The sequence below is a fragment of the Phocoena phocoena genome, chromosome 5 (assembly GCF_963924675.1).
Source record: "Phocoena phocoena chromosome 5, mPhoPho1.1, whole genome shotgun sequence".
Classification (NCBI taxonomy): Eukaryota; Metazoa; Chordata; class Mammalia; order Artiodactyla; family Phocoenidae; genus Phocoena; species Phocoena phocoena.
Window position 1 is genome coordinate 53,365,523 of NC_089223.1, and position 26,868 is coordinate 53,392,390.

The window sequence follows — 26,868 nt, forward strand, 5'->3', positions numbered from 1 at the left end:
GCATTTTGGCCAACAAAGCCAGCCACAATACTTCTCCCCACACATAGGTGAATCTACTTATTTACATGGTAAATAATCTTATTATTTTTGTCTTCTCTAAAGTACAACCAAAGTATCATCTCTTTGACATTATTCATTAAAAAAGTAAAATGAAGACAGATGTTTTCCTATTTAATGAAGTCAATGTATAAGAAACTTTAGTTACATGGGGGAAAATGATCACTACTAAATAACTCCCTAAATAATCTCAGGTTAATTTTCAAAGGAGTTCATCTTTGAGTAAATGCCTGTATATCCTATCTATCTTAGATATGCATTTTATACACAAACACACTTATATGTATATATTTTAATTAAACACTTAGCTTGTTAACCTTCCTTTCAACAAATAATTCTGTGCTTAGTTTTTTCCTCTGGTGCTTATTCTAGTCACCTTATCCTGATTGCTGCTTCTTTTTTTTTTTAATAAATTCATTTATTTATTTATCTTTGGCTGCTTTGGGGCTTCGTTGCTGCGCTTGGGCTTTCTCTAGTTGTGGCAAGCGGGGGGCTACTCTTCGTTGCGGTGCACAGGCTTCTCATTGCAGGGGCTCTTCTTGTTGCAGAACATGGGCTCTAGGCGCACGGGCTTCAGTAGTTGTGGCTCTAGAGCGCAGGCTCAGTAGTTGTGGCACCCGGGCTTAGTTTCTCCACGGCATGTGGTATCTTCCCAAACCAGGGCTTGAACCCATGTCCCCTGCACTGGCAGGTGGATTCTTAACCACTGCGCCACCAGGGAAGCCCTGATTGCTTCTTCTATAAAACTTACCTTTTTTGTTTTTAAACAAACTCATTTGCTTGGTTTGAACTTATTGTACACTCTTTAAAACCAAGTTTGTAATATTTTCTTATGAATTAAAATGAATTTTCTTCCAATAATTTTTCTACTTCTGGCCACTTCTCTCCCCAAAGTAGTCTTGATCACTACCTGAATATTAGTGCTTATGAGGATAAACATGTGATGTTTTCTCTTTTATAACTTCTACAATGCCTTGGTCTAGACCAGAATTTCATTGCCTAACTTTAAAAAAAATAATCCTGTAATAAAAATTCTGTAATTACTTATCTTCAACATTTTAAAGGCTATAGTTTCTGGTAAACATCTTTGAAACTGTGCATTCACACTTTATTTTTTAATTTCAAAAGGCACTTCAGTTTCCTTCTGAATGCTGCAAAATTATATGCTACAGTCTATTGCATTCCATTTACAGAAGAGGTAAGATATTCTTCAAGCCCTAACAAGTGATAGAAAAGGTTAGAATTAGATGACTTAGCTAATTGCATCATCAAAATGTGTTTTATGTTACAAGAATCATTCTTCGATATAAACTTCATTTTGTTCTAGTGTTGCCCATTCTAATAAAGCAGAAGCTAAAATCTTATTGCAGCATCACTAAGTGGAAGAAAGTCACTTTTTTTTCTGAACTTAAGTAGCGAAACAAATATTTGTAAAAGCAGTCTTACTTTATTTTTAAAACATTTATAACCTACTAACTTTAATTATTGTAATTACTCTGAAAACCCAAAGTGACCTATTTCATAACAATTTTAAAATATTTCTTAGTGACTCTGTTATCATTTGTTTGGCTTATTTTTGTGAAATTAACATATGCTTTTCAGGAGATTTGAAAATGCTAGCCTACATTGACATTTCTTTACTTTTATCATTTATACCTTTTCTCTTAGACATCGTCTTCATTGACTCATATGTAAAGGGATCTAATACAGTTTTATTTGAAAGGCAGGTCTGCATTAGTGAATTTTCCTTCTCAAATGCATAATAGAGCTAAATAAATTAATATACTTTTAGGTACTAGGCTAAATGGGAAATATGAGCCAGATCCATAACTAGAATTGGCTATTTTGGATCTAGATAAAAATGCCTGTTGTACATTAATCCCTTTTGGAATTAACACGCAGTAAAATATACCATAAATGTCTGGTAAAAATAGTAGCATTCAGTTGGGTATTCTTTTTGTGAAAAGAGTGATAATTTTGTGATGAGTTGTAGGTGACCTCAAAAGCACTGTGTCTCAGTTTTTCCTAAGTAGATTCTTAATAATAAACATGTATATAGCCTTAAATTCATCTAAGTTTATCCTGAACCATTTAAATATTTTCCTGCTTCCAAAGGTATGAATTCCATTTACTGTGAGTCAATGTATATTGAGTATAACTTTCTGCAGGGAACTTTGTAAAACAATGAAGAGATAGTTCCTGATCTCAAGGTACTCTGTCTGATAAAACCAGTCCTAAAACTACCTTTTTAAAAATTTGTGGATGGACTTCCCTGGCAGTCCAGTGGTTAAGACCCCATCCTCTCAGTGCAGGGGGCACGGGTTTGATCCCTGGTCGGGGAAGATCCCACCTGCTGCATGGCACGGCCAAAAAAAAAAAAAAAAATTTGTGGAAAGAACTAAGATTTAAGGTTTGTTGACTAACAAGTACTTTTTTACACACACCACCCCCACTTCCCAGCCTTTGTGGATGGTATTTCTATAGAAATAAAAGTAAATGTCACAAACAGATGTGGTCTAAACAGTTATATCATAAATTATTCAAATATTTAGTATGATAAAGGACCTTTTTTAGGTTGTTTTTTAGGTTTAGAATTCAGAATTTTAAGAATATGTTGATAAAATTACTGTTTTAAAAACCAGGACTTATCAGCAGATACCCTGTTGAATATTCTTTCCGAAGTAAAGATTCAGGAATTCAGACCTTCCAACAAGGTATGTGTACAAGTTCATTAATTTAGCAAATAGTTATTGAACTTCTACTTGTGTCAAGTCTCTTTCTAAACCTGGAGAAGCCCATAGGAACAAAACAAAATTCTTGTTCTTGTGCGAGTTGGGCCAGAGGCAGACTATTAAAAAAAAGTGCCAATAATTATGTAATATTGCATTATGGGCATAAGTGCTAATAAGAAAAAATAAAACAGGGAAAACAAAGGGTAATGGAGCTGGTGTCATCTTATACAAGATAAAAGGGGAAAGCTTCTCTGATATGGTAACATTTGAGCAGAAGCCTGAAGGAAGTGAGGGAGTGAGCCATACTGTTATCTGGTGAAAGAGCAGTACAGACGGCAGGAACAAGTTCAGAGAAAGGCCTTGAAAGACTTTGAAGGCTAGAATTTTTCTGGAGGAGAATATGCAAGAGAAGAGTGGTAGATAGCGAGATTGGAGAGGTAGTGAGGGTTATAAGTACTTCATGTTTTATTATGGGATAAGAAGCCAGTGGAGGATTTTAAGCAGAGGACACAGCCTGACATATTTAAAAGGATGACCCTGGCGATTGTGTTAAGAATGATTAGGACATGAGAGGGGAAGCAGAAATAGCTATTAGGAGATTATAGTCAAGATGTGATGGTGGTTTGAATGAACCATCAAACAGGGGTAGTGGGTAACAGGGAAGATGTGGTAAGAGGTTGGATTCTGTGCACATTTTGCAGTAGCCCTGACAGGATTTGTAAGGAATTGGTTTGAGTGTGCAAGAAAAAAAGATTATTTTCTTAGTTGAAAAAAAGAAGCAAGCTTAATCGCTCTGAGTGACAGAGAGAAGATAGAGGAAGTTTGAGCAGAGAAAAAAAAGATGTGAAATAATTGCCTAGGGGAGTGGGAAAAGTGGGGAATTAGAAGATGTTGTAGAATTTTGAGATAATATTTAAGATCCACTTAATGTTAATTCCACTTAATGTATTCCACTACATGTGGCTGGAGAAAAGGCATTTAGCAGCTTGGGTGCTACTGTAGAATAGCTGGTAAATTGGATTGTAACAAGGGTTGGGATTTTGTCGGCAAATATGTTGGAAGGAGAAAGACAGGGAGTATTAATAAAGATGGAACATGAAATTTAGGCAGGGTAAATAAAAAAGTTTGAAAATACTAAATATTTTTCTTTTTCACATGTTCATTATGTGCCTTTTCATATGCACTCTAAAAAGAAATAAACCACAGAACAATCTTCTGTTCCGTTTACCTTTAGCTATACTGGAAAATGTGGAGTAATGAGTGCCTCTCTGCAGAATTCAAGTAGGAAGTGGTGTGTGCCGTCTTCCACTCTGTATTTTTATTTTAGGGACAAGGAAAACTTGTAGGCAGTTCATTTTGTGCAAGTAAATAGGTTTTCTGAATGAAATGTTCATGACTTGTAGTTTATCAAGAACGAAAGTACAGAAAGGAAAAACAAAATTCCTATATAAAGAAGCTTCCTAGCCCGTTTCCAATGGGCAAAGCTGCTAGACAGAAGCCAAGGAAATATGCATCAATAACTTTACAGGTCTCTACTGCTCTTCAATATGTTTTCTAGCTTGAATTGCTTCTTTCTGTGTCGAAGTTTTGGCGGCATAAATTACCCTGAGCAATTTTAACATGACTTATGAGCTTTTTCACCACTCCTTGAAGCAGCTCCCACTGAAGCTTCAGCGTCTGGCACTCCTAGTTAAAAGATGCCATAGCCAAAAAGAATCAACTACACATTCTGGCAAATAAAAATTACTGCTTCTCTGACTCCTTAATATTTCTCAAATATTTATAATCATATTTAATATGTAAAAATGTGAATTGGATGTTTTTTTAATAAGAAATAGTATTTTAATGATGATGTGTAGCTAGTTTCTTGGTTTGAGAATATTAACTTCACTGCCCTTGTTAAAGATAAATCACTTATATGTGCTGCCCTAAGCATGCAGCTATATGAAGGAAGACATATTCTTTGGGATAGAACTTCTTTTCAGTAGTCAATAAATATTTAAAAGATGCCCATATTATATATTTTGTGGATTTCGTCAGTTTCTTTGGAGACAGAAAATAGCTCTGCACTAGTTAGAGGTATGTCATTTGGTTTGAAGTTGATTTGTCAGAATCACAAACTGTTGATTAACATTAACTTTATTTTAGTGTGGAATTTTAAGAGAGAGTTGTATGAACTTAGATCTTATAAACTATTCAGTAAGTATTTTTAACACCCACTATGAGCAAGTTTATTTTAGATATATTGAGGTTATTTCAGTGAACAAGATAAAGATCCCTGTTCTCATAGAGTTTACATGTCAGTGTGAGGCAGTAGATAATAAATATGTAAATAACATAATATTGCTTAACAATAGAAGGTGTAAAATACATTGGACCATAATGATTAATAATCTAATTAAACCAATAGAATGTTTTCTTTTTGTGACTTATTTGATAAAAACAGATTTGTTAGTCAAACTTAGGTGTAGGATGTGATATCATTAATGAATATACATACATATATTTAAAGGTTGTTCAAACAGATGAAACTGCAAGGAAACCAGACCATGTTCCTGTTAGCAGTGAAGATGAGAGGAATGCTGTTTTCCAACTGGAAAAGGCTATTTCATCTAGTGAAGCTACCACAAGTAAGGGGAAATCTTTATAAAAATGTTTTGAACTAAAGGGATTTTTATTTTCACTTAACTGTACACTCAGAAGGTTGTGGGATTAAATCATAACAATAATAATGATATTACTTGATTCCATGATCATATGAAAGTCACTGTTCATTTTTAACTGTGACTAAATTCATAACTTTCTCCACCATTTCCCTACCGTAGAAGGCTGAAATGTAAGTCTGCTTTGTTTTTGCTGTTCTGATTGTTTTAGTTCTTGAGATTCTATTGTGTGATTCCTTTTTAACTTATGGCTAGCATAATGAAGAAAACATGGAGTCCTTTGGAGACTAACCCTGAGATCCAGTGAAATCACTTTAGGAAAAAAAATCATAGACAGATTTCTTCTTGGCTTGTTAGTCTCCATAATTACACACAGGGAATATAAACCTGACTTATGTACACCTTTGCTAAATGGTCTTAAATATAGGGAAACTGAACTTTTAATTCCTTAAAAACAGATCTGTATTAGCTCATGTTTTTAGACCTGCTCAGCACCTTTCTACTACATAAATTAGCAGTTTCCAAACTTTGGGGATTTTACACGAAGACCAGTAAAATTCAGGAGATTAGCCAGCTATTTATTTTGCTAGTAAAAGGTTTATATCCTAAGTTAATAATTATAATTCTAGAAAAAACATATTACCATTTCTTACTTTCTCGTTTCATCACAGATTAAACTACACCTGTCTACAGAATGATCTGAGGAACCACTAATCTAGAAATCTTTCATAAAGACACTTATTTTTATTTGACCAATATATACCCTATTCTTAGTTATCAGAGGTAAAATGTTTCAGAGTAGTATTTATGAAATCAATTTTTTTTTTTTTAAACATCTTTATTGGGGTATAATTGCTTTACAATGGTGTGTTAGTTTCTGCTTTATAACAAAGTGAATCAGCTATACATATACATATGTTCCCATATGTCTTCCCTCTTGCGTCTCCCTCCTGAAATCAATTTTTGAACAGTACCCAGTGTTGACTTTTTATTGTAAGCCACTTAATAGCAGATGTACATGGCTTTCTTATTTTTATGTTTTTTTAGAAAGGTTTTTTTTTTTAAATATTAAAACTTCTAATTTAGTGGTTTTAAAGCCATCATTTTCGTATCCTTCAGTAACTTCAGTTCCCTGGATGTTGTTGTTGTCATTGTATTTTTCAGTCATTTGCAAACGTAAACAAAAAGGAATTTTTAACAGTAGTGAACCCACACTGCCTTGCTTTTTACCTAGTAAAGCCTTTATCACTTACTAGGAAACTTTGTTTTTCTGGTTGTTGTCATCAGGTGACCTTCAGATGGCAGTGCTTTCATTTGAAAAAGATGATGATCGTAATGGACACATAGATTTCATCACAGCTGCATCAAATCTTCGTGCCAAAATGTATAGCATTGAACCAGCTGACCGTTTGAAAACAAAACGCATAGCAGGTAGAATTATACCTGCTATAGCAACATCCACTGCTGCAGTTACTGGCTTGGTGAGATTATGATTCTTTGAAAATGCTTGTTATTCATTGCTTCTTTTCTGTCTTCCCTATTACACCACCCCAAACATTCACTCAGAGATCTTAGAGAAGGAGGGATACATATTGATCTTATAATTTAAAATTGTAAGATATTTCTGAAAATACAGTAATCTGTATTTTGAACTTTTACAGATAATACAGACATTTTAATGTAAAAAAATAAGCTCTGTCAAGATAGAGTATAACTTTTCTTACAGGCAATAATCCTCTTCATCATCTTTGTATCCTCTATACAATCCAAATGCTCTATTTTTCTTGAATAAAATGAACTACCCTAATCTTTGCTCTTTGATTATATTGGATTTTAGTTCTTTGTCTTAAAATAAATGTAATTTCTGTTAGTGATTTGGATTTCTTTAAATTTAGTCTTTCCTTAATGATTTAAAATCTTTAGGATGGCCCTAGTTATTATACCTTACTGTAGTGTTATTCTTAGAAGCTATGTAATTATTGTTCCTATTATTAAATGATTTTAGACTGCTGTATTGCTTGACTTCTGATATCTGCTTTCAAAGTAGGAAGATTACATGGTCAAATTAGTTAGAGGCTTATAAGAAATTTATATTACTCCAGTCCAATAGCTGCTTTTATTCTCTACACAGAAATGCTTCAGAAGAATTCAGGAAAATTATATAGATGCAATTAAAGTCATGAATAGTTTTAGGCTATTTATATAATCAGATCACCTTCTTTTATCTAGGTTGCACTGGAGATGATCAAAGTAGCTGGTGACTATCCATTTGAAGCTTACAAAAATTGTTTCTTTAACTTAGCCATTCCAATTATAGTGTTTACAGAGGCATCTGAAGTAAGAAAAACTGAAATCAGGTATGCATGAAGGTGTGTTTCTCTTGCATAATGAGAATGAAATAATTTTTTTACCTTTTAAAAGGGATAAATAATAGCTTTATCTCTCCTTTTCTCCTGTATATATAAACTCTTACATCACTTCATGATGAGGTCAAAACTCCATCTTCATGTAGCATTTCTTTTTTTTTCTTTTTTTATTGTATAATTGACATACAGCATTAAATTAGTTTCAAGTGTACAACACAATGATTCAACACTGGTATATGCTGTGAAATGATTACAATAAGCCCAGTCACCATCCATTATCATACATAGTTATAGAATTTTTTTTTCTGATGATAAGAATATTTAAGATTTACTCAGCAACTTTCAAATATGCAGTAGAGTATTATTAACTATAGTCACCATGCTTCATATTATATATCCATGATTTACTCATCTTACAACCAGAAGTTTGTACCTTTTGACTCCCTTTATCCATTTGCCCACCCTCACCACCTGTTTCTGGCACTATCAGTGTTCTCTATATCTGTGAGCTTGGGATGTTTTTGGGTTTTGTCTGGTTGGTTGGTTGAGTTTTTTGTGGGATTTGTTTGTTTTAGATTCCACATATACATGAGATGATAAGATATCTGTCTTTCTCTGTCTGACTTATTTCACTTAGCATAACGTCTTCAAGGTCCATCCATGTTGTCACAAATGGCAGGATTTCGTTCCTTTTATGGCTGAATAATACTTCATTATATATAGTACCACACTTTCTTTATCCATTCATCAATGGACACTTAGATTGATTCCATGTCTTAGGTATTACAGGTAATGCTGCAGTGAACATGGGAGTACAGATATCTTTTCAAGTTAGTGTTTGCATTTTCTTTAGATAAATACCCAGGAGTGGAATTGCTAGATCATATGGTAGTTCTGTTTTTAATTTTTTAAAGAACCTACATACTGCTTTCCATAGTGACTGTATCATTTTTACATTCCCACCAAGAATGTACAAGAGTTCCAATTCCTTCACATCCTTGCCAACACTTGTTATCTTCTGTTTTTTGATGATAGCCATCCTAATAAGTGTACAGTGATATCTCATTGTGGTTTCTATTTGTATTTCCCTAATAATTAGTGATAATTAAGCATCTTTTCATGTACCTGTTGGCCATCTGTATGTCTGCTTTGGACAAATGTCTTTTCAGGTCCTCTGCCTATTTTATTATTGGATTGTTTGGGTTTTTTGCTGTAGAGTTGTATGTGTTCGTTATATATTTTGGATATTAACCCCTTACCAGATATATGATTTGCAAATATTTTCTCCGAGTCGGTAGGTTGCCTTTTCAGTTTGTTAGTGGTTTTCTTTGCTGTGTAGAAGATTTTTAGTTTGATGTAGTTCCACTTGTTTATTTTTGCTTTTGTTGCCTTTACTTTTGGTGTCAAATCTAAAAACTTTATCACCAAAACCAGTGTCAAGGAGCTTACCACCTAAGTTTTCTTCTAGGAGTTTTAGGTTTCAGGTCTTACATTTAAGTCTTCAATCTATTCTGAGGTAATTTTTGTGTGTGGTGTAAGATAGGAGTCCAATTTTATTCTTTTGCATGTAGCATGAAGCATTGCTGACTAAACTAGCCATAGAACTCTCACAATACATAATCGGCCACACTGTTTAGCATTGTACTTTCTATGGTTTCATCTGTCTGCCTAATTCAGATGAATTAGAAGCCATTCTAGTGTCTGACTAATGGATAATGAGATTAAGAATCTAGTTCCAAAAGTTGTATGACAAAGCAAATCAATTCCCCTGGACTTCCATTTTTCAATTTTTAAATTGGTAACAACCAAAAATTTGAAAACTATTATCTTGGCAAGAGTATGAGAAAGCACTGTCATACATTACTGATGAGAGTATAAAATAATATAACCCATATTAAGGCAAATATAGCACTATATTTCAAACTTGCAGATACATTTGCACTCATCTCAAATGATATATGAACAGGATATTCATTTTGGCATTGTTTATCATAGCCAAAGATTGGAACAACCTAAGTGTCTAGTAATAGGAGACTGGAACATCCACACAGTGAAACTCATGCAACTGTTTAAAGAAAGAAATGGAACTCTCTTGCTAAGACATACTGATTTATAATAAGACACTGGAAAGATAAACAAGGTACTGATAAAAGTGGTTACCTGTGTGGTGTGATGGGGAAGTAAGATGGAATTATGGAATATTTTGTTATATTTTCCTTTTTTATTCCCACATTAATATCTAGCTAAATCACAAATAGTGGACTTCTGGGATTTTTTATTATTACTAAAGGGAAGAAAATTTAAATGTTTTTGTTCTGAATATTTTTCTACAACAGAAATGGAATATCATTTACAATTTGGGACAGATGGATTATACATGGAAAAGAAGAGTTCACCCTCTTGGATTTCATAAATGCAGTCAAAGTGAGACAATTATTCATTAGTTGCTTTGAGTCTGTTAGTTTTATACATAATTTCGTTAGAGGTTTTTATAAATATTATTTAGCAGGAGTTTTCTCTCTTTTAACTGGTTGTAAAACATTGTCATCCAGCATTTTATATTTGGGTGGAGCTTTGATTGTTTCTTTTGGGTATTCACTTTCAGGAGAAGTATGGAATTGAGCCAACAATGGTGGTACAGGGAGTCAAAATGCTTTATGTCCCTGTAATGCCTGGTCATGCAAAAAGATTGAAGTTAACGTAAGTATTGAACATTATATGCAAGATAGTCTCAAAAGTTGAAATATAAGTTGGATGCACACTAGAAAATTAAATATAGAGGTTATTGAAGTTCAGATAAAAATATGTGATTTACTCCTATCTAATGGCAGTAATAAAGACAGTGACTCTGCCAAGCTCCACAGGCTACCTATCAAGTGAGATTTATAGGATTATAATACCCTTGTGAGTTTATTATCATTCAGGGTCATCTTATAAGCTAATAGGCTTAGAAACCTGATTTGGTCAATATACCAAGTAAAAGTAGATGCACCTCTTATATGCAAACACATAAGGACTAGGCTTGTGAGACTGAAGTATTTTTTTTAAATGCCGAATTGTTATTTTCATTTATTCAACAGATTTTTTTAAAGAATGCCTGCTATGTACCAGGTACTTTTATAAACATTAGGGATACAGCAGTGAGCAAAGCAGAGTCCCTGCCCTGCTTGAGGAGTCTACATAACAATTAAATATGTATGTAAGATGGTGATAAGTGCTGTGGAAAAATAAAGCAGAATAAGGGGGTATTAAGTTGGTACAGTATATTGGGCAATCTAGATATTCCCTCTGCCTGTCATATTCTTTTTGTTGTTGTTGTTAAAGATTTATTTATTTATTTTATACTTATTTTTGGCTGCATTGGGTCTTTGTTGCTGCGTGCAGGCTTTCTCTAGTTGTGGCAAGAAGAGGCTACTTTTCATTGCGCTGCGCGTGCTTCTCATTACAATGGCTTCTCTTGTGGAGCACGGGCTCTAGGCATGCGGGCTTCAGTAGTTTTGGCTCATGGGCTCAGTAGTTGTGGCTCGCGGGCTCTAGAGCGCAGGCTCAATAGTTGTGGCACACGGGCTTAGTTGCTCCGAGGCATGTGGGATCTTCCCGGACCAGGGCTCGAACCCATGTCCCCTGCATTGGCAGTCAGATTCTTAACCACTGCACCACTATGGAAGTCCCTGCCCGTCATATTCTGATGTGAAAGGCTGACATTTGAGCAGAAACCTAAAGGAAGAGAGGGAGGAAAACAGCTAGTCTTTACAGTGGTCTGCAAGGCCCTAAATTATCTAGTTCCCACTTATCCTTCCAAGTTCCTTTCATACTTCTCTCTCCTTGCTCACAATATTCCAGTTATACTGGCCTCCTTACTTTTCCTTGAACATTCCAGTCTCCAACATGCGACCTTTGCTCTAGTTTTTCCCTCTGCTTGCAACTCTTTCTGAGATGGCCATCTGACTAACTCTCACCTCTGGTCTTTGCACTTCCTGAAGAGGCCTCTCTGAACCCTATTTAATACTGCATCCTGTCTGGTACCCCAGCCTAGCATGCCTAATCTCTTTTACGCTGCTCTACTTTTCCTCTTTCTCATAGCATTTATCACTGTCTAACAGTTACTGTATTATTTATTGTCTCTCCCCTCCCACCAATATAAGCTTCATTCACAAGGGCAGGGATCTATATTTGATATATTCATTTTTTAAAATCATATCTCACATTTTAGGTTTTTTTCTGTGGAGTTTTTTGTTTTTGTTTTTAAATAAGTGGTCTGTATTCCTTATCATTACCAGCAAAGGTAAAAATTGATTAACTGTTAGGTAAAAGAATGTCTTGATTTTAGAGCTTTTAGTAAAGAAAATAATTATATGAAAGCAGGTGAATTATTAGATTTAAAAATAAATTTAAACAAGCCCAGATTCTTTGGACAACATTATCACCAAATCACTCTTTAATTTTACAGAATTTACCAAATTATTTTTCCTTGCTTATTTTTCCTTAGAATGCATAAACTTGTGAAACCTTCTACTGAAAAGAAATATGTGGATCTTACTGTGTCATTTGCTCCAGATACTGATGGAGATGAAGATTTACCTGGACCTCCAGTAAGATACTACTTTAGTCATGACACTGATTAACAGAAGTTGTCTTAAATTTAGGACTACTTGATTTTGGAAAAAATGCACTTATTCAGGAGCTTAAAGAGTCAGCTCATAATGCTATGGATTTCTCTTTGATGAAGCCTTGATTTAAGGGAAACATCAGTAAAAAACTACAGTGAAGAATTGTAAAGCATTTTGAAGCATAGTATACACATGTGTAGTGCTTCATATGTGGATGTGCTCACAAGCAACTTCGAACTGGAATGCTGTTTTATAATGCTTAGAAAAAAATTGTGTATTAACCTCTTTGGATGAAAAGAAGGAAAAAAGAATGTATCTAAGACCATAAGAAATAAAAGATCAAGAAATTGAAATTAACAAATGCAACTATCCAAAAAGTTTAATCCCATTTTATGAATTTCTTTTTGTTTAGTATTTGAGGCCCATTTTTCTATACAAACAGTGTTTGGCTCCCTGCACCTCTCATGATGAGGCTTTGAATTTAACACCAATGGAGCAGGGATGGTAGCAGTGGATGAAGAGTAGTTACTCTTAAAACTTTAAAAGTTACAGTTTACTGACATGTTACCTCTGCTGATTTAACCAGAGTTTGTTATATCACTGTCTCCCTAAAATCAGGATCTTTTGCTGATAGCATCAGTGTTGTAAGTCATGAGCAAGCGCATCAGATGACAGGTGTTAACTGCGACTAAATGTTAACAATAGCATATGGACTCTGACAACCCGCTTAGAGAATCCATGAATGTGAACAGATAAATATGGCTAGTCATTTGATTCTTTAGTATGCCTTCTAGTATGGCTATTTTATTTATTTGGAACTCTAAACCTGATTGTCATAGTATATAAGACTAAAAGGTTTTGTAAAGGGAGTGTCCTTAGCAGTAGATGAAAAGTAGAAATTAAAAAATTATTACTAGTTTAGTCTTGATTTTTTTTCTTCCAGCAGCCTAATGGACAGAAAAAATAATCATAAATTAATATTTTATTTTAAAGGGAAATGTATTATTTAATTCTACATTCCCAGAAAGGGAGTTGACAAAGATAAAAATTTATTTTTTTAGGTCTTTATTGATAGAAACTTTCTGTTTTCTGATATGAGCTATTGCATATGTTCATAGAAATGCTTTCATTAAAATAACATAAAGTGTACTCAACACTGTAAACTCAGTGAAAACAGCAAGTGTTTCTTTTATTTCCAGGGCTGTCATGCATTCTAAAGCAATTGGCATTTTGTAACCACAGAAAGTCATTTCCCTCTAGCTGCTTTTCTTCTGCTATTCTGTTCAAACCATTAATAGGTACTTTGATAAATTAAAAACTAGATTCACATCAGTATTACTCCAATTTGGTATATTTTTATATTCTCTACTTAACTTTCCTTTTATTCCACTTACAAATAGTTTAAGTTACTTGGTCAACCAGCTGTATTGTTTCATTCTTTTGTAAAAGTATCATCCAATTGGGAAAATATATTTAGGAGTGGAGGGTGAATTTGTATGAATAAAGGGTAGTCTGCGTTGGAGGTGAGGATAAGTGGACAGGATGAGTTTAAAGGAAATGGCTACCTTTGAAATAAGCAGTTAATTTTGGTTCATCGTATCCTACCCTCTCCCATCATGTATATTGCAAATATAATGCTTAAAATTAATATTACTTAAAATTGAATCCAGGAATATCAAAGCTCTATGGCTTGGAACTTTAGAGGCTAGCAGCAGTAAAAGCACTTTCCTATAAGAAGTCTGTTCCCACTTTTTTGTTTTGTGTTCTATGACAATAACTGATATTTTCCAGGTAGCCATTCAATAATTCTCGACTATGATCTAGTAGCTTGCTTATATTTGATCTAAATCTCCACATCTCTTCAGCAGTAAATTTAGAACAGAACCGTGCTATCAATTCTTATTTATAGAGATCAGTGCTTTAGCAAATATAAATAAAATCAGTAAGGATTAAGTTCGTTTTGTGATTAAATCTGAAACCATATTGTCATTGCTTTTTTTTTCTGTAACGGTTATTGCCATTAGTTTCTTCTGTATAGTTCTACTAGGCTGGAAAACCAGCGTGAATTTAATGACGGTTTTTTTTCATTATCTGTTTTATTTCTGTACCATGAGATCAGTGCTGGTGATTGAAATACCAGGTGCAAAAATTAATGATTTGTATGGTACCACTGAGTGATTTTTTACTTATTAAAAATAAATTAAGAAATTTGACAATATCTTTGTAAATCCTGTTCCATAGCTGACTCCAGAGATTCCAATTTTATTATTCATTTTGTGAGTAGTGTTGCTTTGGTGTTTCCTAGTTTTCAAGTTTTGCAATCATGGGGATAGAACACTCACTGGATGTGGAGAGACATTACTTCAAAGTGCTTTTAGCTCCTGGAAATTCTTTTAAAACAATTGAGAAATTGTAAAACCTAGAAGATCTGGTAAATCCCAGACTGTTGGTTGGGGATTTCCAAAGTCCATTCCTTTTTAGAGTTCAGAGCAGTATGTTACACATCTATCTATAAGTTCCTCTAAGTTGTCCCAAAGAACTTGGATGTAGATGTGTATCTTTATTTTTATTTTTTATGTGTCATGGCACTCCCTGGTGGTGCCAGTGACAAGACATAAAAATGTCAGCAGTGTTTAGAGTCCACTATTTTATAATTAGTAAAATGAAGACAGAAAGAAAATTATTCTCTTGAGATCTTGAGGGAAAATATTCTCTTGACCTAATAATCCTTTCAACTGCAATGAATATTATTAAAAATTCATTGTGATTGTAAATATATAACCATTTAGTATACAATCATTAGGTATGGGCTTAACTATTTTACTTTTAACAAATTCAAAACATAAATCAGGAAGTTGCGATCTTGGGGGGGTCACAGGAAGTAATCAGTAGGTAATTTGTTCATTTTTGTCTTGCCTTGTCTTAGCTTTGTCTATTTAAGAAATATATATTCATATATATATACATATATGTATGTGTGTGTGTGTATATATATATATTCAAAAGAGTATATAAAACACAAATACACAGTTTAAGGAATAATTTTAAAGTAACTACTTGTATAACCAGCTCTCAAATCAATAGAACATTGACAGCAGCCCAGAAACTTCCCTTGTGGTCCCTTCCCAATCACAACCAGCTTCCCTACACATACCCTCTAGCAGTTAGCACTTTTCTACCTTTTGTGATAACTGTGTCTTTGTTTTTATTTATAGTGTTACCACCTATGTATGTACCTAAACAATACATACAGTTTACTTTTGTTGTTTTTGAACTTTATGTAAATAGAATCAGTACGTTTATTTGTGGCTGCTTCCTTCATTCACATGGGATTCATCCATGTGATTGCTTGTAACAATACTTCATTCATAGTCATTGATGTATAATTTTACCTTTGCGTTAATATACAACTATTTATTTATTCATTCTATTGACTGTGGACAATTGGGATGTTTGGGGGGTGGGTAATCACAGTTCCACAATGAACATTATTTTATGTATTGCCTAGTGTAACTAAGGTATATGTGCCTAGGAGTGGAATTCCTTGGTCATAGGATATTCACGTCTTAAATTTTATTAGGTAATAACAGAGTTTTTCCTGAGCAATAGAATTGTCGTGTTTTCCCACTTTGCTCATCTCTGGTGTTAACAGATTTTTTTTTTTTTTAATTTTGCCAATCTGTTGGATGTGCAGTTATATCTTGTTGAAGTTTTACTCTGCATTTCCCTAATTACTCTTGAAATTAAGCACCTTTTTATATGTTTGTTGGCCACTTTCTTTTTTGTGAAATGACTTTTCAATTCTTTTGTCCATTTTTTGGTTGTGTTGGCAGATTTTTTTTCCTCCTTGATTCATAAAAGATCCTTATAAATCCTGTTCTTATAAATCCTGTTCTTAGTTGGCTATATAATTGCAAATATTTTTTCCCACTCTGGCTTGCCTTTCCCTCTCTTTATGATGCTAAAAAGAATTTGTTAATGGTCAGGTACTGAGAAGTGTCAATTTTTTGTTTTAAAGCTAGATTTTTTTGTGAGTTTTAAAATAATTGTTCTCTAGAGCCACAAAGTCATGAAGATACTCTATTGTCTTCTAAAGCTTTAATTTTAACTTTCCCATTTTAAGTTTTTAATTCAAGAGGAATTAATTTTGTGTATGCTAGGAAGTGTCTCACCACCATTTACTGAAGTCCGTTCTTTTCTGCAGTGCCACCAAAGTCATATGTTATATCCATATATGTATACGTCTCTTGCTGGATTTCTTGTTCCTTCTTTTCTATCTGTGTGATGGTATACTTCTTCATCACGATAGCTGATATATTGTTTTTGATATTTGGCAGAACAAGTCCTCCCAACTTATTGTTCTGTAAAAGTGTCTTGGTTATTTTTAGCAACCCTTGTATTTTCAGTTCTCAAATTTCTAATTTCAAACATGCAAATCTATCACTTTGCAGCTTCTAATTGTCCTGCTGAAATTTTATAGCTTTTATCTACCTGGACATGAAAAGCATGATTATTTTATAGTCTGTGTTTAATAATTCCCAAATCTGAAGCTCTCCTGGGGTTTCTCTTTATATTTTTGTTTCTGCTAATTCTTATTTATCTTGTATTCTTTTTTTTTTTTTTTTAATTTATTTATTTATTTATTTTTGGCTGTGTTGGGTCTTCGTTTCTATGCGAGGGCTTTCGCTAGTTGCGGCGAGCAGGGCCCACTCTTCATCGCGGTGCGCGGGCCTCTCACTGTCGCGGCCTCTCGTTGTGGAGCGCAGGCTCCAGACGCGCAGGCTCAGTAGTTGTGGCTCACGGGCCCAGTTGCCCCGCGGCATGTGGGATCTTCCCGGACCAGGGCTCGAACCCGTGTCCCCTGCATTGGCAGGCAGATTCTTAACCACTGCGCCACCAGGGAAGCCCTATCTTGTATTCTTGTATGTGTGGTTATCTTTAATTGTATGCCAATATTGTATTTGAAAGCTTGCTTGTAGAAATATAGTTGACCCTTGAACAACACAAATTTGAACTGCCTGGGTCCACTTATGTGTGGATTTTTTTTCACTAAATACTACAGTATTATATGATTTGTGGAAATGGAACTTGGGTTACGGAGGACTGACTGTAAAGTCATAAGTAGATTTTCAACTGTGCAGAGGGTTGGTGCCCTAATTCCCATGTTGTTCAAAGATCAACTGCAATTTGATGCCCAATAAGACATTTTCATCCTCCACAGAGTTTTTGTATCTGCTCTACTAGGCACTTGGGCACTAGTAATTCAGGAACATTTTGACCCAATTTCAGAAACTGAGATTTTCTGAGTCATCCATGTGACTCAGAGCTGAGCTAACTGTACTAGTGCCCTTACTTCCTATTAGTCCTTACTTCAAAAACTCTTCAGGCTTACTAAGTGTGGATTTGTGTTACCAGAGCTAGTGCCCCCACCTCTTGGCTGGCACTACATTCTACCTTTGAATCTCAAGTCCCTTAGCTCTGCTCAGCTTCTCAGTAGCCTCTTAAAAATCTGCAAAATCTCCCAGGGTACAAGTGGTCACAAATGAAGAATTCATTTCCTTTATGAATTTCTATTTTGTCTCAGATATTAACTTGATAATTATTCACTAACTTAGCTTTCTAATATCATCCAATACTTTTTCAAATATATTTGAAATATTTCTAAATATTCTCCAGTGAGCATGTTAAATCCAAATTACTCAGCCCACTTTATTTCCTGTTGATTATGTGTAAAGTGTAATTGATATCTTTGTATTGCTTCTGTATCTGGAAACTTAGTAAACTCTAATGATGCTTGTAAGTTATTTGCAAATTCTTTTGGATAGTCTACATAATCTTTAAATAGGGACAGTGATTTGTTTTTTCTAAGATCCAAATTTTGGTTTTGTTAATCCCCTCTCTGTTTGTTTTCTGTTTCATTAATTTCTGCTTTTATCAGTATTACTTATTCTATTTTGTTTGGAGTTTTTTATTCTTGTTTCTAATTTCTTGCGATAGATGCTTACCTCATTCATTTTCAGCCTTTATTTTCCATTTTTCATTAGGGGTTGTTCCTCTTCAACTCTTGGGTTTTTTAGGAGAGTGTTCCTTCATTACCGACATAGAGTTTGGATTTGGGTTTTTTTTTTAAATCCAATTTGATATTCTTTGTCTTTTAATTGGAACACTAAAGCTATTTACATTTAACATAATGACTAATAGATTTATGTCTGCCATTTTATTTTATGGGGGTTTGTTTTTTGCCTAGCTTGTTCTATGGTTCTTTTTCTCTATTTTCTTGCCTTTTTAAATTTGTATTTACTTTTGTTTTTTAATTCCATTTATGCCAATTTTTAACTGTCTCTCAATTCTAGACACCCTTCTGTATTCTGGAACTTTGCAAACTATATTTCTCCTTCACCATCTAGCTTCATTTAAGTTCCACAAATAGGGGGCACTAGAAGGAGACTGGAAAGCTGGAGAACAGGAGAAGAGACTTTGGCTATTGCCATTTGCTTCCTGATCACCAGCATCACCTCAGCAATGGCTTTTCTCCCAGTAGTTGTGGTTGGTTCCCAGGCTCTACCTTTTTTCTGGCTCTCTGCAGGGTATCTGTTCTAGGTTTCCAGGTTCTAATAATCCTACTTTCTTCCCTTTAATAGTTGTGTCCCTTGCCGACATTTTGACTTCTCACAAAACCTGTTTAACCAATTCCTTATGTTAAATTCTTTCTTAATATAAATAATATGGTTTTTCTTTTCCTGAACTATACACATTTTTTTTCTTTACTACTCTAGTGGCTTTTATCTTTTGATGATTACCCTGTATTACAACATGCATATTCAGATTAAGTCAGACTAAAGTTAATCATTATCTTTACATTTTGGAAGATTATAATTTCCAAAGATAGCCACAGCGATATTTGTAGTCTCACATGCTTTTCTAGAAGCTTGCCACCCCCCAACCACCATCAAGCAACAGAATGTTTCCACTTACTTTGAAACAAGAATTTATGACTACCTCAACTAATACAACAGAATGCAGCGTATGTAATTGTACAACTTCAAGGTTAGATCATAAAAGATTATATGGCATCTGCATGGCTGGCTCTCAATCTCTTTTGCTTGCTCTTTCCCTCCTGGAAAGCTCACCCTTGTAATCCAGATACCATGTTGTGAGGAGGCCTAAACTAGCCCCCAGGAGAGAAACTGAGACCCCTAACCTACAGTCAGCATCAGGTATCAGACATATGAGTAAGCAAGTTTTCAAGTGATTCCAGGCCCCAGACTTCATGGAGCAGAGACAAGCCATCCCTGCTGTGCCCTGCCAAATTCCAGCCCCACAGAATCTGTGAACATGGATTGTTCATGCAACTTAGTTTGGGGATTATTTGTTACCCAGATGTAATAACTAGAACAACTATCTAATTAGCAGCTTGCATACTATGGTCATATATTTTATTTTTGCATTTTAATTCCATTGTCAAGTACTTCAACGTCTTTTAATTCTATAGACTTTATTATTTTCTTATATAGTCAGTGTTTATATTTACACACACACATATATATCACTTTCTTTACTCTTTATTCTCCTTTGTGCCTCAGGCTTACCATCTGGGATCAATTTCTTTCTACCTGAAATATTTCCTCTAGAATTTCATTTTGTGACAGTCCACTGGTAGCATACTTGCTCATGATTTCTTTGTCTGAAAATATCTTTATTTTGCTCTCATTCTGCAGAGGTATGTTTGCTGAATGTAAAATTCTAATTTGGCCTTTATTATCTTTCAACATGTTGGAAATATTTTTCTACTCTCTTACGACTTCCTCTCTGGCTCTTGAGTCAACTGTCAAGCTGAATATTGCATCTTTAAAACAAATATCTGCTTACGTTGTATGTGGTATAATTATGTGTCTGGGTATGGATTTCTTTTGTTAATCCTGTTTAGGATTTGTTCAGCTCTTTGAATCTAGACTTGTGCCTTTTGTTAGTTCATTACTCCTTCACATATTGCCTATATCCCCTTTCTCTTTTCTTATAGGAGGATTCTCATTACATGTGGCAGACTTACTCTGCCTTCCATATTTATCACCGTCTCTTCTGTATTTTCCAATTGTTTTTGTCTTGTCAGGATTTATACTGTATAATTTCTTCTGACACATATTCTACTTTACTTCTCTTCATCTCTTTCGTACATACTTACTATTAAATCCATCCATTTTGTTTTTTTTTTTTTTTTTTTTTTGCGGTACGCGGGCCTCCCACTGTTGTGGCCTCTCCCCTTGCGGAGCACAGGCTCCGGATGCGCAGGCTCAGCGGCCATGGCTCACGGACCCAGCCGCTCCGCGGCATGTGGGATCCTCCCAGACCGGGGCACGAACCCGTGTCCCCTGCATCGGCAGGCGGACTCTCAACCACTGCACCACCAGGGAAGCCCCATCCATTTTGTTTTTAATTTTGGTTGTATTTTTCAGTCCTAGAAGTTCTATTTGGTTCTCTTTTTTTAAACTGCTGGAACACTTATTATGGTTTCCCATCCTCTGCACATATTGTCTAACATCTATTTAAACTGTGAGGGCCATTTTATGGTTTCATCAATTTCAATTTCTGCAGTTTTTGTGGCTCTTTTCCTGTTGTTTCTCCCAGCTCAATGTGTTAGTGGCCTTCTATTAGACTCTCCACCTTAGTCAGGCCCTGGGCTTTGATTTCTTTCTCCCTGTTCATTCCTTTCACTTTATTGCAGTCAACCACTTTGCCTCACTATCTTCAAGAGTCCATTTTTTTAAGTGTCCTATATTAAGAGCTGCATTTCTTTTAGATTGCAAGAATTCATTCTTAACATTTGAGATGGTAACAAATTGGAGCTCTTGAGTCTCTTGTTGCTTATCTATATTGGGACTAACTTAATTGTGAGGGCCTTGAGAATAAGAGATAGATAGGTCGATCTTTTGTAATCTATGCCATCAGTTAACAGTTGATATTACAGTAGATTTCAGAGAAGTATTTCACAAACTTTATTGTGTGTAGTAAACTTTATTGTGATGTGTTTTAAAAGAGCAGATTTCTGGACCAACCCCCAGAAATTAAGTCACTCAGTCTGAGGGCAGCTCAGGAGTCTGCATATTTTTGGGCATCCTAGATAACTCATTGAATGAGTTTGCTAGGGCTGCTATAACAAATACCACAGACTGAGTGGCTTAAACAACAGAAATATATTTCTTCAGTTGCAGAGGCTAAAAGTCCAAGATTGATGTGTCAGTAGAGTTGATTTCTTCTGAGGCCTTTCTTGCTGGCTTTGTTGATGGTCATCTTCTCCCTCTGTCTCACGTCGTCTTTCTTCTGTGTGTGTTTGTGATCTACTCTTCTCTTATAAAGATACATCTTTATAAGGTGTTGGAGCTAAGAGGACCTTAACAATCCATTGCTAACCCCTTCATTTTTTCAGCTGAAGAAACCAAAGAAGCCAAACATTGAAATAATTAGAACCAGGAGTAGAATATAAGCCGTATCTTTTGATTCTTAAGTGATTCCCAATTTGAATGACCATCAATTTAGGAGCCTGTTTTTCAAGAAAAAAAGGTTTATGAAAAAATGTCCCTGAGATTTTGGTTCAGTAGATCTTTTTGGGGCTGAAGAATTAGTATTTTTAAGGAATTCTAAGTGATTAGTCTCATACTGTGTTGTATTTGTGAAACGGGTGATTATGTAGCCTTTTACCATCCTTATAAATTAATGATTTTTACAAAAGGAGGTTATGGGTTGACTTTGAGCCAGCGAAGAGACAACTTGAAGGAAAACATGGAAAATGATAAATTTCACTAATTTCCAATAACCAAAAAGTGTAGCATAGAGTATTTCCACTGGGAAAGGACTTCTCCTAGTACTTTTCATGTCTGGTTTTTAGCTGGGTAATTAAAATAACTTACGTTTCATAAATTGGTCAAATCAGATTTTAACAAAATCTTGTGAGGCTTTTTTGGAATTGCTAGAATTTATGAGAACTAGAGGATCTGCTATGGAGATTGTATAGAGGTAAATGTATTAAACTGAAGCCCTGGGAAATAAAAACTACATTTAGAAAGGACCATATGTTTTCAACTTATATCAGTGCATGGGAATGCACATATCTTTGAGTTACCCTCACAGCCATATACTATGGTTTTCTAGTGAATTGTTTTCATTCTGAAAAGATAATGAAATTGTATGCTGCAGTGTTTAATTCTGGTATCCAAGTAAGTGACTTTGTAATCAGGATCAGGAGGATAGAGATAATTTTCTTTAAAAGTAATATCTTCCTTTTGAAAATAATAAATTACCAAGATACATGAAAGTATAATAGTTTTACCATTTTATTTTATGCAATATGTAGATTTTTCTTCAACCTCTCTCTTCTCCCTTCTGTGGTGGGTTCTTGGCCTAGAAATTGTGGGTGGGAAAGCTTGATTGAACCAATGTTGAAGAGGGTAGTTCTTTATTTTCAACATGAACAATTTTTCTGCTTGTACTTGAAAGCTTCAGCAGTATGTGTCAAAATGGATTTTCACCTTTTTTGTAGTTTTTCTTAGAAAGTCCTATTTCCACTCTCATTTACTCTTCCAGTTTACTCTTCCATCATCATTCTGCTTTTGAAAGAAAATATATTACTCTACAGAAGACAGTGTGACAATCTGAAGTCTCTCTTCATGTTTCCTTCTAACTCTGTTCATCTGTCATTCCCTACTCCTATAACAAGGGAATCGAAAATGCAGGGAGGTTGATAATTTGTTCCTGATCACAAAGCAAACTGAACCAGTTCAGCCACCAGAATAATAGTAATAGCAGAGAACTAAACTAAAGAAACCACTGCCTAAGTCCCAGGCTAATTCCTGAGATATACACACGTAAGAGAGCCCCAAAGCAACATACCAAAGGTTTTGAAACTGAACTGATACTGGAACACTTCCCAGAGAAAGTAAGGCAAAATTAGTTCAATCTAATCAGGATGATTGCCTGCTTAAAAAAAAAATCTCCAGAGGATTTTAATAGGACCTAGAGGCTCATGACATAATATTCAAATTAAAATATCCAAGATACAATTCAAAATTACTTGGTAAGCAAAGAGGCAAAAAAACGAGACCACATCTTAAGGGAAAAGACAACAGATGCCAACACTAAAATAACCAAGATATTGAAATTAACAGAGATTTTGAAGAGCTATGCTCCATGAGGTGGTGATAAATATTCTTGAAACCAACAGTAGGATAGATGTTCTCTACAAAGAAAGAAATATTACACCAAGCAGAAATTTTCAAAATAAAAAATCTGAAATTAACAAGATCCACTGGATAGATTCAGTAGTTCTTCAAGTTGAAGATAAATGATACCACAGGAAAAAGAGCAATAGGTGGGAGTTATCTAGGTAATAATAGACTACTTTTCCCACATTCTTTAATATGTTTATAGCAATTGAAAGCAAAAATTATAATGCTTGTTGGGGTTTTAAATGTTAGGTAGATGTAATATATATGACAACTATAACATGGAGGGGAGAGTAAAGGGACCTATATGGTTGCAAGTCACTATTGGCTACAAACAAGTTACAGTTGCAACCCACCCTCAAGATACAGGGTTTACATAGTGTGTGAATACCAGGAAATGGGAATCATGGTAACCAATAGAATATGGCAAAGGTGATGGGATGTCAATACCATAGTTATGTTACATTGCATAAGACTCCACCTTGATAGTAGATTTGCTCAATAGTCCCTCCTTCCTTCTCCCTACCTCCACCTCCATTGGTATCTTTGAAGAAGCTGGCTGCTATGAATCCTAGAGCTGCAAGAAGTCAGTTCTCCAAACAACCTCATTTGAAAGTGGATCCTTCCAGGTCAAGTCTCAGATGAAAACCCAGTCCTAGCCAACACCTTGATCGCAACTTTGCAAAAGCCCCAGCTAAGCCAGGTCCAGACTCCTAATCCACAGACATAGGAAAGAATGGAGTGAGGGGAGAGAGAATATGAATATACACAAATATTTATCACTGGAGCTGCAGAACCACTAAGAAGGTTTTTTTAAAGAGGTTTCAGAAATAAACATGGATTTGGATTTAAGCTTCACTTAACTAGCTTCGTGTGTGACTTCTTTAAATGTATGTGAAAACTAAAGTGTTGCTTTTCTTGATTATAAAATGGAGATAGTATATCTTCCTCATAAGATTCTTGGGAGCAATAAGACGAGGTGATTCATGTAATCCTGGCTCTTCACATAGAGCCTGGAATGTAGTACATGTACAGTTAATTGTGATAGTCCTTTTGTGTTTCTGAGAGTGACAGTTTTCCTCTGGGAAACAGAGAATATTGCTTCTTCCTTCCCCAATGCTATGCTTAGGCATTCAGCCATCCATTTATTCAACCAACATCCATCAGTTTCCACTCGGTACCAGGCCCTGGGTCAGCAGACTATTTATTGAAGACACAGAAGAAATGAACCAATTCCTTGAAAGACACTACCAAAATACTCTCAAGAAAAAAATAGATAACCTAAATTGTCCTACATCTAAATTCAATTAAAGAAACTGAATTCATAGTTTAAAACCTTACAGCAAAGAAATCTTCAGGCCTATAGGGTGAATTCTACCAACTATTTAAGGAAGAAATAATACCAATTCTACACACATTTTCAGACTATAGAAGAAAATAGAATACTTCTCAGCTCATTTTTGGATGCCAGCATTGCATTAATACCAAAACTAGACAAAATTGTTTTGAAAAACAGATAATATATATGATCAAGTGTATATATGCAAGGCTGGTCCAAAAATGGAAAATCTATCAATTCACCATATAATAAATAAAAGGAAAAATCATGATCATCTCAATAGGTACAGAAAAATCATTTGACGAAATTCAACATCCTTTCACGATTCAAAAACAAAAATAAAACTACTTCAGCAAACCAGGAATTGAAGGAAACTTCCTCAGCTTGATAATGGGCATTTTAAAAATAATAATAATAAACTATAGACAACATCATACTTAATAGTGAAAGGTGGAATGTTTTTCCTTTAAAACTGGGAGCAAGACAAGGATGTCCACTCTTACCATTTCAATTCATCATTGTTCTAGACAGTCCAGCCAGTAAGTACAATAATACAAGAAAAATAAATAAAAGGTATCCAGATTGGACAACATGAACTGAAATTGTCTCTAGTCACAGATAACATGATTTCTATATATAAAATTCCAAGGAATCAACCAAAAAAAAAAGGCTTTTAGAAATGAATAAGTGATATTAGCAAAATCTTGGAATACAAGATCAATATATAAAAATTATATTTCTATATAATACCAACGAACAATTGGAGTTCAGAATTTTTCAAACAGTACCATTTAGATTAGCACCAAAAAATTAAATACTTAGCTATTAATCTAATGAAATATGTGCAGGCTCTGTATGCTGAAAACTACAAAAGCATTGTAAAAGAAAGACAACATAAATAAATGGAGGGTTATACTTCTTTCTCGATTGGAAGACTCAGTATTCTCAAGATGTCACTTCTCCCTGAATTGATTTATAGATTCAACAAAATCCAAATCAAAACCCAGGAGAATTTTTCTGTAGATAACAACAAGCTGATTCTAAAACTTATACTAAAAGGCAAAGAGACTAGATTGGTCCAAACAATTTTAAGAAGAATAAAGTTGGACTTATACCTCTTGATTTCAAGAATTACTTACTGTAAAGCTACAGTAATCAAAATAGTGTGCTGTTGGCAAAAGGGTAGGAACATAATCATCGGAAACTGATTCAGAAAAAATATGTTGAATCCATTTTTTATGAAAGTGTAGAGGCTATTTAATGAAAGGATGATCTTTATAAACCAATGGTCCTAGAACAATTACATATCTAAATGCAAATGAACCTTGACTCATCCCTCACACCTTAAACAAAAATTCCAAATGGATCATAGACCTAAATTAAAACATAAAACTAGGAATTCCCTGGCGATCCAGTGGTTAGGACACAGCACTTTCACTGCCAGGGCCTGGGTTTGATCCCTGGTCGGGGAACTAAGATCTTGCAAGCTGCATGGTATGGCCAAAAATAAATAAAACTGTAACACTTCTAAAAGAAAACATAAGAGGGGGGACCTTGAAGATGGCGGAAGAGTAAGACGCGGAGATCACCTTCCTCCCCACAGATACACCAGAAATACATCTACACGTGGAACAACTCCTACAGAACACCTACTGAAGGCTGGCAGAAGACCTCAGACCTCCCAAAAGGCAAGAAACTCCCCACGTACCTGGGTAGGGCAAAAGAAAGAAAAAACAGAGACAAAAGAATAGGGACGGCACCTGCACCAGTGGGTGGGAGCTGTGAAGGAGGAAAAGTTTCCACACACTAGGAAGCCCCTTTGCGGGCGGAGACTGCGGGAGGCGGAGGGTGGAGCTTCGGGACCGCGGAGGAGTGCACAGCAACG

The 26,868-nt window shown here is 34.9% G+C and overlaps 1 protein-coding gene across 1 annotated transcript in view; it reads left to right on the forward strand.

Annotated features, from left to right (window-relative positions):
• Positions 1–12,443, forward strand: part of UBA6 (ubiquitin like modifier activating enzyme 6) — a 78,359-nt gene extending 65,916 nt beyond the window's left edge. The window contains exons 26-33 of the mRNA XM_065877194.1: positions 1,186–1,255; positions 2,700–2,771; positions 5,302–5,419; positions 6,740–6,933; positions 7,682–7,809; positions 10,155–10,242; positions 10,424–10,518; positions 12,308–12,443. Coding sequence (XP_065733266.1) covers positions 1,186–1,255; positions 2,700–2,771; positions 5,302–5,419; positions 6,740–6,933; positions 7,682–7,809; positions 10,155–10,242; positions 10,424–10,518; positions 12,308–12,443 — 901 coding nt within the window. The remainder of the gene's footprint in view (positions 1–1,185; positions 1,256–2,699; positions 2,772–5,301; positions 5,420–6,739; positions 6,934–7,681; positions 7,810–10,154; positions 10,243–10,423; positions 10,519–12,307) is intronic.
• Positions 12,444–26,868: the final 14,425 nt, after the last annotated feature.